Source organism: Lipotes vexillifer, unplaced genomic scaffold (assembly GCF_000442215.2).
Source record: "Lipotes vexillifer unplaced genomic scaffold, Lipotes_vexillifer_v1.1 scaffold208, whole genome shotgun sequence".
Classification (NCBI taxonomy): domain Eukaryota; kingdom Metazoa; phylum Chordata; class Mammalia; order Artiodactyla; family Lipotidae; genus Lipotes; species Lipotes vexillifer.
Genome location: NW_006785067.1, coordinates 630,838 through 643,780, shown reverse-complemented (window position 1 = coordinate 643,780; position 12,943 = coordinate 630,838). Strand labels below are relative to the sequence as shown.

General features: G+C 40.2%; 1 protein-coding gene across 1 annotated transcript in view; it reads left to right on the top strand.

Moving 5' to 3' along the window:
• Positions 1-8,967, top strand: part of ITGA2 (integrin subunit alpha 2) — a 107,608-nt gene extending 98,641 nt beyond the window's left edge. The window contains exons 27-30 of the mRNA XM_007457199.1: positions 749-862; positions 5,570-5,659; positions 8,252-8,368; positions 8,827-8,967. Coding sequence (XP_007457261.1) covers positions 749-862; positions 5,570-5,659; positions 8,252-8,368; positions 8,827-8,907 — 402 coding nt within the window. The 3' untranslated portion in view covers positions 8,908-8,967. The remainder of the gene's footprint in view (positions 1-748; positions 863-5,569; positions 5,660-8,251; positions 8,369-8,826) is intronic.
• Positions 8,968-12,943: the final 3,976 nt, after the last annotated feature.

The window sequence follows — 12,943 nt, the reverse complement described above, 5'->3', positions numbered from 1 at the left end:
TAGAACCGCCCCCCCCCCCCCCAGAGTGGTACATTTGTTTCAATTGATGAACCTACACTGACACATCATAATTACCCAAAGTCCATGGTTTACATTAGGTTACCCTTGATGCGTGTTCTATCGGTTTGGACGAATGTATAATGACATGGATCCACAATTACGGTGTGCAGAATAGCTCACTGCCCAGAAACTCCTCTGCGCTCCTATTCATCCCTCCTTCCCCCCAACTCTTGGCAACCACTGATTCTTTTACTGACAACTTTTTTAAAATTCAAGGAATGCATCTGTATCATGAGGTTACTGACTAAACTGTACTACATTTTGTGTATGTATACTCAGTAATTTACTTAACTAGTACACTGTTGATAAACACAGATTGTTTAGTCTTTGGGTTTTTTTGAAATTTTTTATTTTTCACTGGAGTATAGTTGATTAACAGTCTTGCGAGGGTTGTTGTTTCTCTTTAACTCTGAGAAACAGTAGTTCAGTAAACAGGCCTGCTGTACTCTTCTGCACACACTTATGATTATCTCCTGAGGCCGTCCACACAGATGGGAAGCGGCAGGGGCAAAGGACATGCACTTTTTACATTTTGAGGCAAAGTGCTAAAATCTCCAGAAGGGTTGTAACTACTACTAAAAGTTCATGAGATTGCTCATTTCCTTAGATCCTTCCCAGTACTGGGGTGTTTATTTTTTAAAGCCCGTACTAACTCTCTCTTCTTTTACCCTTGACTCCAACCTGAAAGAACTGCAGAACCGCTTCATGTAGTAACATCACCTGCTGGCTGAAAGACCTTCAGGTGAAAGGAGAATACTTCCTTAATGTGTCTACCAGAATCTGGAATGGGACCTTCGCAGTAGTAAGTATCAGCTCTGTTTATTCGGCTCATTGATAGCATTGAAACATAAGCCTTCACCGTCAATAAGGTCGCACCCTCTGAAAAAATCAGCATTCTGACTAATGTCAGCCGTGCCCAATGACCCAGAGCAATCTTACCTTGGAAGGCAGTATGCTTCCATCCCTTTCCAAAGCTTGCCCAACCTGGCTGTGCCTCAGAATCACCTGGGCTGCTTGTAAAGCATCTGCTTCTTAGACTCCATGCCAACCTGCTAGAGCAGAATCTCTGGAAATGGTGTCAGGATCCCCTCGGCTGCCTGGGGTGTAACGGGCCACCTGCTCTGTCTTCCTCCCACTGCTCTTGACTTTTCTGACTTCCGGCCTCCTCCACCACACCCGAATCAAAGTGCCTCAATTCCCTGTGCTCCCACGTGACTGTTGATTGATCTCAAACTACCTGGTAGATGAACCTAACCTAAGAATCCATCTTCCTATATTAGAGCCAGGTGTAACCACTCTGCTCCCCTGTTTTTAATCCCTTCTCTGGTGAAAGCCCCAGTGTGCTCACAATTTTTTTTAAGTCATTGCAGTCTCACAAGTTTGAGGAATGTGCCAAAACAGTGTCAGAGTGTTTTCCCAATTGGCAGGTGTGACTTGGCAGTAGTGATACCTGCTTTCAGCAGAGATTTCGGTAGCCAGAATTTCAATCTGGCACGGGAAGTGTAAGGATGGACAGAGCTCCTTAAATCTGACTACATACGCGGCGAGCTGTTCATTTTACTAACACTGGCTCTGATTGAGGCAGCAAAATAGAAATTAGTTTGAAACCTCCAGGGGGCCTTGTGGCTCTCAGTGAATTTTTTTTAAACGAATAAATCAGTCTTCAAGGTGCTTACCAACCATACCCTACTCCCTATTTTCTAACCACTTCATGATCTCTCCAACAAACCCCTCCCTGCTATGGAGTTATGTCACATCAGAGAACTTGGCCCCCTCCGAACTTGGCCCCGGAAGCAAAATATAAGCAATATTCTTCGATAAAGACACAATAGAAAGAGGAATTGTGAAAGGCAGGTGAAAAACTAGAGAAGTGGAGGAGTGAGGAGTTGGGTTTTCTCCTTGTTTGCCTTTATTTGGTTTTCTTGTTAGTTGCATTTGCTTTCAAGCCTCTAAATCCTGTAAGACGCAAAGCAGGCAGTTATACCATCATCCCAGCTGCTGCAGTTTGGCGCTCAGTTTTACCCATTGGATCTTGGCTCCTTGGATTTGAGGAACAAATGTTTTCATAGTAACTTTTGCCAGCTGGGAAGGAAAACTGACTGTTGCGAATCAAAAGGCAATCACGCCGGCTCTGTAAAAAGCATCTGGTTTTTCTTGAGTTTGTTTAAAGCTACATCATTTTAACTGTAAGACTTTTTATAGTACCTTCCCCAAGGTTTTCAGAAGCAGCAGTTTCACTTCTGGAAGCAAAATTCTGAAGAAGTGTATTATTTATGCTTTTTCAACATGGTTATTATGATAGTTAAGCTGAAAAACACCCATGAGAGTTATTGCATATCACGTCCTACACATCTTCCTCCTTCATGAAAGGTCAAATGTTTATCCCCACCTTCTTTTGAACCATTTCAACAGTGGATGTTCTCAGACCATCTAGGAGATCCAGTCTGAAATACGAATCCTACTTCCTGTATTAGAGCCCATGAATATACTACCTTTTGCCCTTTTTATGAGGCAGTGCAAGTCAACATTTCGAGTAATTTCATCACGAAGTGATTGCTCAGGCTTCCAAATCAGTGGCATTGTTGGTTGCCCTTTGTAAGGAAAAGGCTTGTTGAATGCTAGCAGGTGTGTGACTTCAGTCTCCTGGGTGTGCACGGTACCCCTACCGTTACTTGTTAACCCTGCAGGATACTGCATACCCGTGCAAAGGGCCAAACTTAGGAGGGCAGATATATCAGTGTTGTAAGGACATTTCTTTCATCTCTAGTCTGCAGGGACTATTAAGTAAGAACATTCACTTAACTGTTGCTCCTTTTTAAATTTAAACCATCATCAATACTCCTAATGTTCCCCAAATAATGTATGTTTGAGAGACCAGTGATCAGGGTTAACTTCTACTGCAATTTTCCATCTTGAGAAAATTAAGGCTAATCAGAGACTGAGCCAGTGGAAAGGAAATAAATTGCTCACTTTTTGGATATGCATTCTCTCTTTCTGGCTCCCAGATATAGTTTAGCAAATTACCTCATGGAGTGTATTGAATTATGTGCCCTAGTAACCACAAAAACTAAATCCTAGTAGCCAGATCATGTGAAGGCAGTTCTCAAATCTGGGCATTGTATTCCATCTCGAAATAAGCGTCAGTCCCGATACTTGATTATAGAGAAAACAATATACACATCGGTAATGCATCCACTGAAAAACAGATTATTTTTCTGTAACTAGATTCAGGAATGCATGTAAAATTATTTCATTTTTGGAGGTTACTAATAACATCAGCATAAAATGTATGTCCTTCCTATATGCCTGCCCCAAATCCAGTATTTTTTATAAAAATGCTTAGATTAGGAAATCTGAAATTATTACTCACGTTATCTAGCACTGACACAAGGTTTAGGATGTCTGCCACTGACATGCATGGTCTTTAAACAGTATTATTTTACACATGTGTACCCAGAAGAGAAATTCTCTTCCTTTTGAATCTGATTTCACATTGTTTTGTGACTTATTCAGGTAAATATTTAAAAACACCAAGTTTTCAATTTTCTATCATGTCACAAACTTCGTTGTTTTTAAAAACCTAAACTATGATCTTTCCCAATTAAAAACTTCATTTCTAAACCCTGTTTTTCACCCCTGTTTACAAGTTAAGAGTTACCGGGAGAGACGCTTTAACTGGCTGGTATCTAAACCCCCCCCCCCAGAGACTTTTTTTTTTTTTTTAACCTCTTTATTGGAGTATAATTGCTTTATAATGGTGTTAGTTTCTGCTTTATAACAAAGTGAATCAGTTATACATATACATATGTTCCCATATCTCTTCCCTCTTGCATCGCCCTCCCTCCCACCCTCCCTATCCCACCCCTCTAGGTGGTCACAAAGCACCGAGCTGATCTCCCTGTGCTATGCGGCTGCTTCCCACTAGTTAGCTATTTTACGTTTGGTAGTGTATATATGTCCATGCCACTCTCTCGCTTTGTCACCGCTTACCCTTCCCCCTCCCCATATCCTCAAGTCCATTCTCTAGTAGGTCTGTGTCTTTATTCCCGTCTTACTCCTAGGTTCTTCATGACATTTTTTTCTTAGATTCCATATATATGTGTTAGCATACGGTATTTGTCTTTCTCTTTCTGACTTAATTCACTCTGTATGACAGACTCTAGGTCCATCCACCTCACTACAAATAACTCAATTTCATTTCTTTTTATGGCTGAGTAATATTCCATTGTATATATGTGCCACATCTTTATCCATTCATCTGATGATGGACACTTAGGTTGCTTCCATGTCCTGGCTATTGTAAATAGAGCTGCAATGAACATTTTGGTACATGACTTTTTTTGAATTATGGTTTTCTCAGGGTATATGCCCAGTAGTGGGATTGCTGGGTCATATGGTAGTTCTATTTGTAGTTTTTTAAGGAACCTCCACACTGTTCTCCATAGTGGCTGTACTGATTGACATTCCCACCAGCAGTGCAAGAGGGTTCCCTTTTCTCCACACCCTCTCCAGCATTTATTGTTTCTAGATTTTTTGATGATGGCCATTCTGACTGGTGTGAGATGATATCTCATTGTAGTTTTGATTTGCATTTCTCTAATGATTAATGATGTTGAGCATTCTTTCATGTGTTTGTTGGCAATCTGCATATCTTCTTTGGAGAAATATCTGTTTAGGTCTTCTGCCCAGTTTTGGATTGGGTTGTTTTTTTGTCATTGAGCTGCATGAGCTGCTTGTAAATTTTGGAGATTAATCCTTTGTCAGTTGCTTCATTTGCAAATATTTTCTCCCATTCTGAGGGTTGTCTTTTGGTCTTGTTTATGGTTTCCTTTGCTGTGCAAAAGCTTTGAAGTTTCATTAGGTCCCATTTGTTTATTTTTGTTTTTATTTCCATTTCTCTAGGAGGTGGGTCAAAAAGGATCTTGCTGTGATTTATGTCATAGAGTGTTTTGCCTATGTGTCCTCTAAGAGTTTGATAGTTTCTGGCCTTACATTTAGGGTTAGGCCAGAAAGCTTTCGACAAAATTCAACACCCATTTATGATAAAAACTCTGCAGAAAGTAGACATAGAGGGAACTTTCCTCAACATAATAAAGGCCATATATGACAAACCCACAGCCAACATCGTCCTCAATGGTGAAAAACTGAAACCATTTCCACTAAGATCAGGAACAAGACAAGGTTGCCCGATCTCACCACTATTATTCAACGTAGTTGTGGAAGTTTTAGCCACAGCAGTCAGAGAAGAAAAGGAAATAAAAGGAATCCAAGTCGGAAAAGAAGAAACTTCGTTTAATTTGCTATGGCAGGGCCCAGTCACCCGCACGGTTTAAGTTCCCACATGGGGTTTTAGCATATCGGCGATTTAAGCACACGCAGATGCTTGAGTCTTCAGAGTTGGCATTTGCTCTTGTCACTTTCCACAAGAACATAAATAAGGAACATGCCAAGTTTTATACATTAATTTCTGCTAGGATAAAATATACTCTTTATTCTTCTTATGTTCCAGTCAACTTTTCAGACAGTACAGCTGACAGCAGCAGCAAAAATCGACACCTATAACCCTGAGATATACGCGATCGAAGAAAACACCGTCACGGTGAGTGCATCACATCCCTACCTGTGGGCGCTGGAGTCTCTGACAGGCATTCCATTTCTGACCATTTACAACAGTCACTTTTGCATCTACATGTATATAGAAGTATCTTACTGAAACTCTGAAAGGCTAATGTTTATCATGCTGAGCTTTTGATAAGGGTGTTTGCTACTCAAAAAAGGCCCCTGGTGTACTTGCCCTCCCCCTCGTGCCCACGCTGGCAAAGCTGGATCAGAAGTGATGATCTGACAGGAGGCACAAGGGGCCCCATCTTGCTGTGGCTCCCTCCGCCCTGCTCCAGGCATCAACCAGCACCATGGCTCCTCCTTTCTGCTCATGCTTATACAAAGCAGTTTACATCCTCGGCCATGAAATCTAAGTCATGCTCCTTTGAATCATACATAGTATTTTAGAGTATTTTTGAAAGTGCTTAAGTACACTTAATAAATAAGGCATTTATTAGAGGGCTTTTTCTTTTTTTTAGCAGTACTCCTTAAAACTAGACACTGACACTGTGTGAAACATCCATTCATTCATTAGATCTTCAGTCTAGAAAACTATAAATGCTTCTCTTGATTTAAAAAAAAAAAAAAAGGGTTTGGCAAAGAAATGTACGTTCACAGAAAACAAAGGCTCACTGTTCCAAGAGCTGGCACGGGACAACTTTCCTTTGCACTGGAACTCTGGTTAGAATATGCCATATTTAGATATAGCAGGATTTCCATGCTCAGCTAATCTGCTGGCAGAGCCCTGGGCATCTTCCTCCCAACGCTTTTGTTAGGAATTGGAAGCCAGTTCAAGACTCCGCCCCGAGGCCAGCTTGGCAGCTGGCCCCAGGCCACTAGTCCACTGCTGCAGTCTATGGACTTGGCTAAAAAGCCAATGGCCTTGTGAACTCTGGAACTCTCTCGAGAGGAGCTCGAGAGTGGAGCTCACAGCCCTGCTGTCCCACTGTTGCCCCAGCAAAAATGATTCCACACAGAGGATGCTGCTCTGCTTCTGGTTTAGTACTATCAGCGAAGGCCCGCACCCTCTCTTCAGAGGCTGGGGTGTGGAAAATCAGAAACGGAGCCAAAGGAAACGTGGGCTTCAAATTCAAAGTGCTATGAACTAAGCCTCGGGAGGGGGGGAGTACTATAGATATTTTAAAAGTTCATTTCAGAAAAATGTAGTGTTCAGACAATACCTGGACCTCTGCTGAAATCTGGGCTTTTTTAGAAAGCAGTATTAAATAAATGCATTAATTAAAAATTCAAATTAACAATTTCAGTGAACCTTTTGGGAGATTTTTCTTTTCATGGTTTTCTCTTAGCAATACTGATAAGTAATAGAGGCCAACTATTACTTGTGTCTATAAAAATATTTTTTGAATCCAAATAACTTAAATAAATTTTAAAATTATATTTTGGAGTCCAAATAATAAACTGATCTATCCCTATAGGTAGACAAGTGATTCTTAAATTTATTTGAATTCCAAGCCCACTTAAAAAGCCGATACAAAAATCATGTACTCATAGTTCCCTAAAGATCCATGGAGCCTGGATTAGGAAGTTCTAGAATAGAGAGAAGTAAGGATATGACTGCCACTAAGCAGTGAACTACATGAATCTAGTTATTTTATTCCTAAATTTATAAAGCCTTAGTTTAGCTCTTAAAAATCCAAATGAGAAGAAATATAGTCACCAAAAGGCCAGACTCTCAAGTTTAGGCACCAAAAGGCCAGACTCAAGTTTAGGCCAACTCATAAATTCTGTGGTGAAAAGCAGCTTATCTGCCACTGTAATTCAGTGTTAAATCAAGTCAATAAATTAGGTTTTCTCCCCTTGTTTGGCTCCAAAATTAACTCTTTAAAAATGGTTGTGATTCTTTCCCCAATTAAAAAAAAAAAAAAAAAAAAAGAACTTCACAGCAAAAGAAGTGCAACAATGAGCCCATACTCATGGAATGTACAAATAAAAAAAAAAAAAAAAAAAAAAAGAATATACAGTTTTACTGTTAGAACTCTTATGGCAGCCATGCTATTACAAAGCCGCAAAGACTGCCAGGAAGTGGACTTTAAGAATTATGTGTAACCTCAAGGGCAATTTATCACTGAAAAGGTCAACTTGAGCCCTGAGATATTACTTCTACTTGTTAACCATCCATATCGAGTAAATCAACATTTTAGGAGCCCAGTTCAAAGTAGTTGTTGCTGTTATTGTTTAATCACGAGGGGTTTGTGGTGTTAATTTTTTGACCCTCCTCCCCAAGACTGGGTTCCAAATGCTTTCACTTGATGATGAGGCTGGATGACAGAGACTAAAGTTCCAAATTTCGTAAGTGAGTAAAGCATCTGAGACTGTCAGAGATGACACATCCACTAAATACTGATGCAGTTAAAGGAAGGAAATGGGAAGACTCGCATGCCTTGCCCGTATTTGCAGGAGCATCTTCTCTCGAGATTGTACTGTACAATATTTAACTGAGGAATGTGATCGTGAGGAAGTCACATCCCCTTTCCAGACCGTCACTTATAAAATTAGAGGATTTGACTAGACCATCTCACTTCTCTTCAGTGCTAAAATTAACGCAATTGTTTTGTATATACACTTACAGATTCCCATTACCATAATGAAACCCCACGAGAAAGCTGAAGTCCCAACCGGAGTTATAGTAGGAAGTGCAATCGCTGGAATCCTTTTGTTATTAGCTCTGGTTGCAATTTTATGGAAGGTAAGAAATGTTTCATATTTTAAAAATACAGGGGTCCTGAAGACCTCTGTCTTGAATTTCCTTATCACAGAGCAACCCTAAGTTTTATATGGTACCTCCTCGTTTATCAGAAGAAAACAGGAAATGCAAGTTTATTTGCAAATTCTCACTCATGTTCTTGAAAACAATCAGTAAGGATTTTATCTCCTTGGTCTTGGTCCCTTTTCTCCAACCTTCTTTCATCCAGACACTGAATGTTTTGTTCACCTGCAAGTAAGTAGACCCTGAAAAATTTAACTTTATGCAATTCATTTCAACTCTGGGTATTAATCTCCTCACTGAAGGGCTGATGCCAGGTCAGTACTCTGCACACTGACCTCTCCAGATCCCCACGATTCCCAGAGGTGCAAGGAGCAGGGAGTCTGGGTCCATTCAAAATAAGCCAGAAGTGGTAATGTTTTTACATCATCATCTTACAGCTTGGATTCTTCAAAAGAAAATATGAAAAAATGACCAAAAATCCAGATGAAATTGATGAGACCACAGAACTCAACAGCTGAATCACCCAGCAGTTCCCACTGCAGTGGGAAGGGGCAGCATCACAGCCAGGGTTTACTATTTGCATGAATGGGTTTCTTTAAAATCCCAGTGTAACTTAATAATGTAATAGGTAAACTAGAACTGCAGGTCAGTTTGGAAAGAAACTGTGAGGGATTTGGGAGGGCAGGGGTATAAAGGGTAAAAGACTATTTTATGTTGGGGGGAAAGTGATCTTTACGTTGGCTGGTCCAGAGTTTACATGTAATGCTTCCAAACAGGAGAACTCTCTTAAAGAAAAATATAACCTTTCTCAGAATATTTTTTGGGGAAAAACCCAATCATTTAAAATGATTGTTTTTAAACAACAAAAGTGGAAGTACTCGGTATAGGTATATAATTAGCTTGGATATACTGATGCTGATGATGGGCAAAAAAAACCCCACAGGTCTTCAACTTAATGCTGCTCGTCCAAAGTTGCCACAGAGGATATTTTCAGTGATAATTATGTTTATACACTAGGTAAAATTCGCTGTTGTCAGCCCACAGCTGCTTCCTTAGAGTCCCTTTCTTGCGATGATGTACTTATCAAAACACGCTTGATGACTGGTAGGGGCCTCCTGCAGAGGAAATCTCCATTTCACTGGGGGAGGGTTAGGGGCCTCAAGGATTTAGAGGCCAGAAGCACAAACTTTTGTTTAAAATCTGTAACGTCATTTATGGTAGAACCTTGTCTGCTGGAGGCCACGCCTGGAAGAAGGAGGAAATTTTTCTCCTTTAGGATGGCTGACCCTGGCTGGCTGGCAGCCGGGGAGGGAAGACCTTGTGAATTTTTGAAAGATGAGTAATTTCTCTGGAATCCTTCCTCCTTCCACAATGAACCTCTCCCACCTCCTGGTGCCCCCATATTCTTGATGCCTGCTGCTGCCCGCCTTCCTCTCCAGGAGTCCAGAGTTTTCCACCCTCCTTGTCCAAATCTCCCACTCCCAGGGCAGCTGCTCTTCTCCAGGTGTGAGAAGGAAGCCATCTGTTTCACTTCCACACTTGCGTGAATTACTGTATAATCCCCTTAACTTCAGGGAGCTATTTTCATTTATTGCTAAATATGCAAGAAAAGCCCAAGTGAATTTCTAATTGTTGGGAGTTCAGGCAGGGTAAACAAGGTAAAGTATAAACGTCTCAGGAATTTGCAAGAAGTTACAAGGAGACATCAGAAACCACCAAATCAGCATGTGCACCTGCTGTGCTTGTCTGTTTCTGGTGGACTTACACTTCCAGAAGACAGACCTGGGAGTTTGCTCACCAGATAGAGTCTCACGCCCCAATTCTTGAGAGTCTTATTTAGTCATCAGATCGGGATGAAGCCTGGCGACCTGTATTTTACAAGCATCCCGGTCCTTATGATGTAAATGGGCCACTGTGAGGACCACCACCCATTTCTCCTTCTGCACCTTCTTTTCTCTACTTCTGAGCCCACCTATCCTCTAGGGGGGACTGGGAGAAAAAGGGCAGTTACGTCAGGAAGTACATACCTAAAGCTTCAGACAAGTCACTTAGCCTCTGTAAACTTCAGTGTCCTTGTTATAAAATGGGGAGACTGGGGGGGAGCTCAGCAGCGACGCTTTTAACTTTAAAAACCTACTATCTGGGTTTCTTATAACACAAATAGACAATCCTCCAAGAATCTGACACTGAAAAGAATTCGGAGGAAAACAGGTATTTGCCCACGGGTGCCTGTGATGGCAGTGCAGGGCTGTCTGCACAGTTACAGAATTTATTTTGCATCTGACAAAACAAAGGGGGGGAAAAAAAAACAATTAGAAATAAAACATCAGGGGTTTACAGCAAAAACAGCATGGTACTCTTTAGTTACATGGGCTAGAGCCCAATTCTTTTAACAGCTGGATTCAGACACTGTTTCATTCCAAGAAAAATTGTTTTAAAAAAAGAGTGGAGGGGAAACTGGTCATTAAGTTGATAAAGACTATTTAATAAACTGGGTAACTGCTGTATATATTTACTAGTTTTTTGATGTAATATACTGAGAACATTGGAAGTCATCCTTTTATTTTGCTCTGCCTCCCCTTCCTTAGATGATTGATAAACACTAATCTGAGGTCACATACTCACAGGGAGCTTGCGAGCTCTGGCAAGCCTTGCCTTGGATGAACCGCCCTGACGGCACTGTTGCCATGAAGGAGTTGGATTACTATAAACTAAAAAATTAGCCATTTGTCTCTGCACCATTTATCACACTGGGGCAGGGTTTCTCAGCCTGGGCACTACTGACATTTGGAGCCAGGTAATTCTTTCTTGCGGGGGGCCTGACCTGTGCATTGTGGGATGTTCAGCAGCATCCCTGGCCTCTGGCTATGGCCTCTACCTACGAATACCAGACGCTCCCTCTCCCACTCATCGTGGTGATCAAAAAATGTCTCCAGACACTGGCTAACGCCTCCTGGAAGGCAAAATCACCCCAACTGAGAATCACTGCACTAAGCAAGTGGCCTAAATATACAACTTCTGTTACCAGATCACAGATTTGAGGCAGAGGGTCTAGTGAGGAGTATTTCTCAAGCACTTTTAAGCAAAGGTTGAGTATTCATCCAAGAAATTAAAAAATTATTTGAGAAAAAAAGCTCTGTATTCCTATTCAGCCATACTTTTATTTTAAAAGTAAGTAGAATATGGGGCTTAAAAGATGTCATCTTTCAAAGTTTCCATTTCATAAATGGTGTATAGACAATATGTATAGAATGTGATAAGAATTGAGTTGCTTCATGCATGGCTGCCACAAAAGCCTTACAAAATACTAAAGTAAAAACAGCCTGTGAAAAAACTGCATTGAGATTTGAATTTGTGCATTGTCCATTTTAGCAGCAAAATGAGAACTGGACAGACTCCTAGCTGGCTGTGCTATTTTTATAAAATAGTAAAAGTTATTAACTGTGAAAAGAAAACTAAAACCAATTTATCATAATCACACAAGTGATTATACTACAAGTTATTATAGAAGGTATAATTTTATAATGTATCTATTCTGATATACAGCTATAACGTAATATGACAGCCCCATAAATTAAGACATCATTAGGCAGAAAGCATTAAAAAGGATTCCTCAAACTGAGCTCCCTGGTCCATCATTAATACAGTTTGCACACAGAAAATAATTATATACACAGCTGTTAGGACTATGCCCTCATTAACGCATACTCATTTCAATCAATTCGAAAGACTAGACCTCTAGAGATAAAAGGTATACATGGGGGTAAAGTTTGAAACAAAAATGTTAACTATTTCTTTGAACCTTAAAGGATGAAAATGTAGCCATTATGTAAATATTAAAAAATGGTTTCATTCGTACCTGATTTATTTTGGCAGATAAAGTCAAAATGTAAATGTATATATTGCACAACTATGTTAAATTGTATTATTTTTTTAAAGACAAATTGTCTAGGATAGTTTCCTTCACACATAATGTATAAATCTTTGTTAAGTATATTTGCTTTTTTGACAAACTGGGTTTTGTCTTTTTTTCTCTCCACCAAAAATATAAAAATGAATATGCATGTTTATATATGAAGTTTCACAATTCGTTTGATTTTTGAGAAGCAAAAGATCAAATTGGAGCAGTAATCAACATAAACTAGTTAAGAGCTTTTCTCCTATTAAAGTATGAGAATCAAACAGAAAAGTATTATTTAATTGTAAACCCCTCTTTAAATACATTACTGAATACAATTAAAATCATTTCGAAAATAAAGCTATTTACTTCGGAATTTGAATTTTACGACAACGTATTTCACTGTATTTATCTTATGCACTCACTGTGCTTCAGAACACATTCAAGACTCAGTAGAAGAGTGAGGATGTATCTAACCTCTTATGCTAGTAGCAGTGGCCACAAGGAAGCTTTTGCAGGAACCTTAAACCGCCTTCATAGCTTAGAGACTAGGTGTAAAGGCTTGCTCCTCACAACGTGGCTGATGGGTAGGCAGCGCTGCATCACCTGGAGGCTGTTACAAAATGCAGATCTCAGGCGCCACACAGAACTGAATT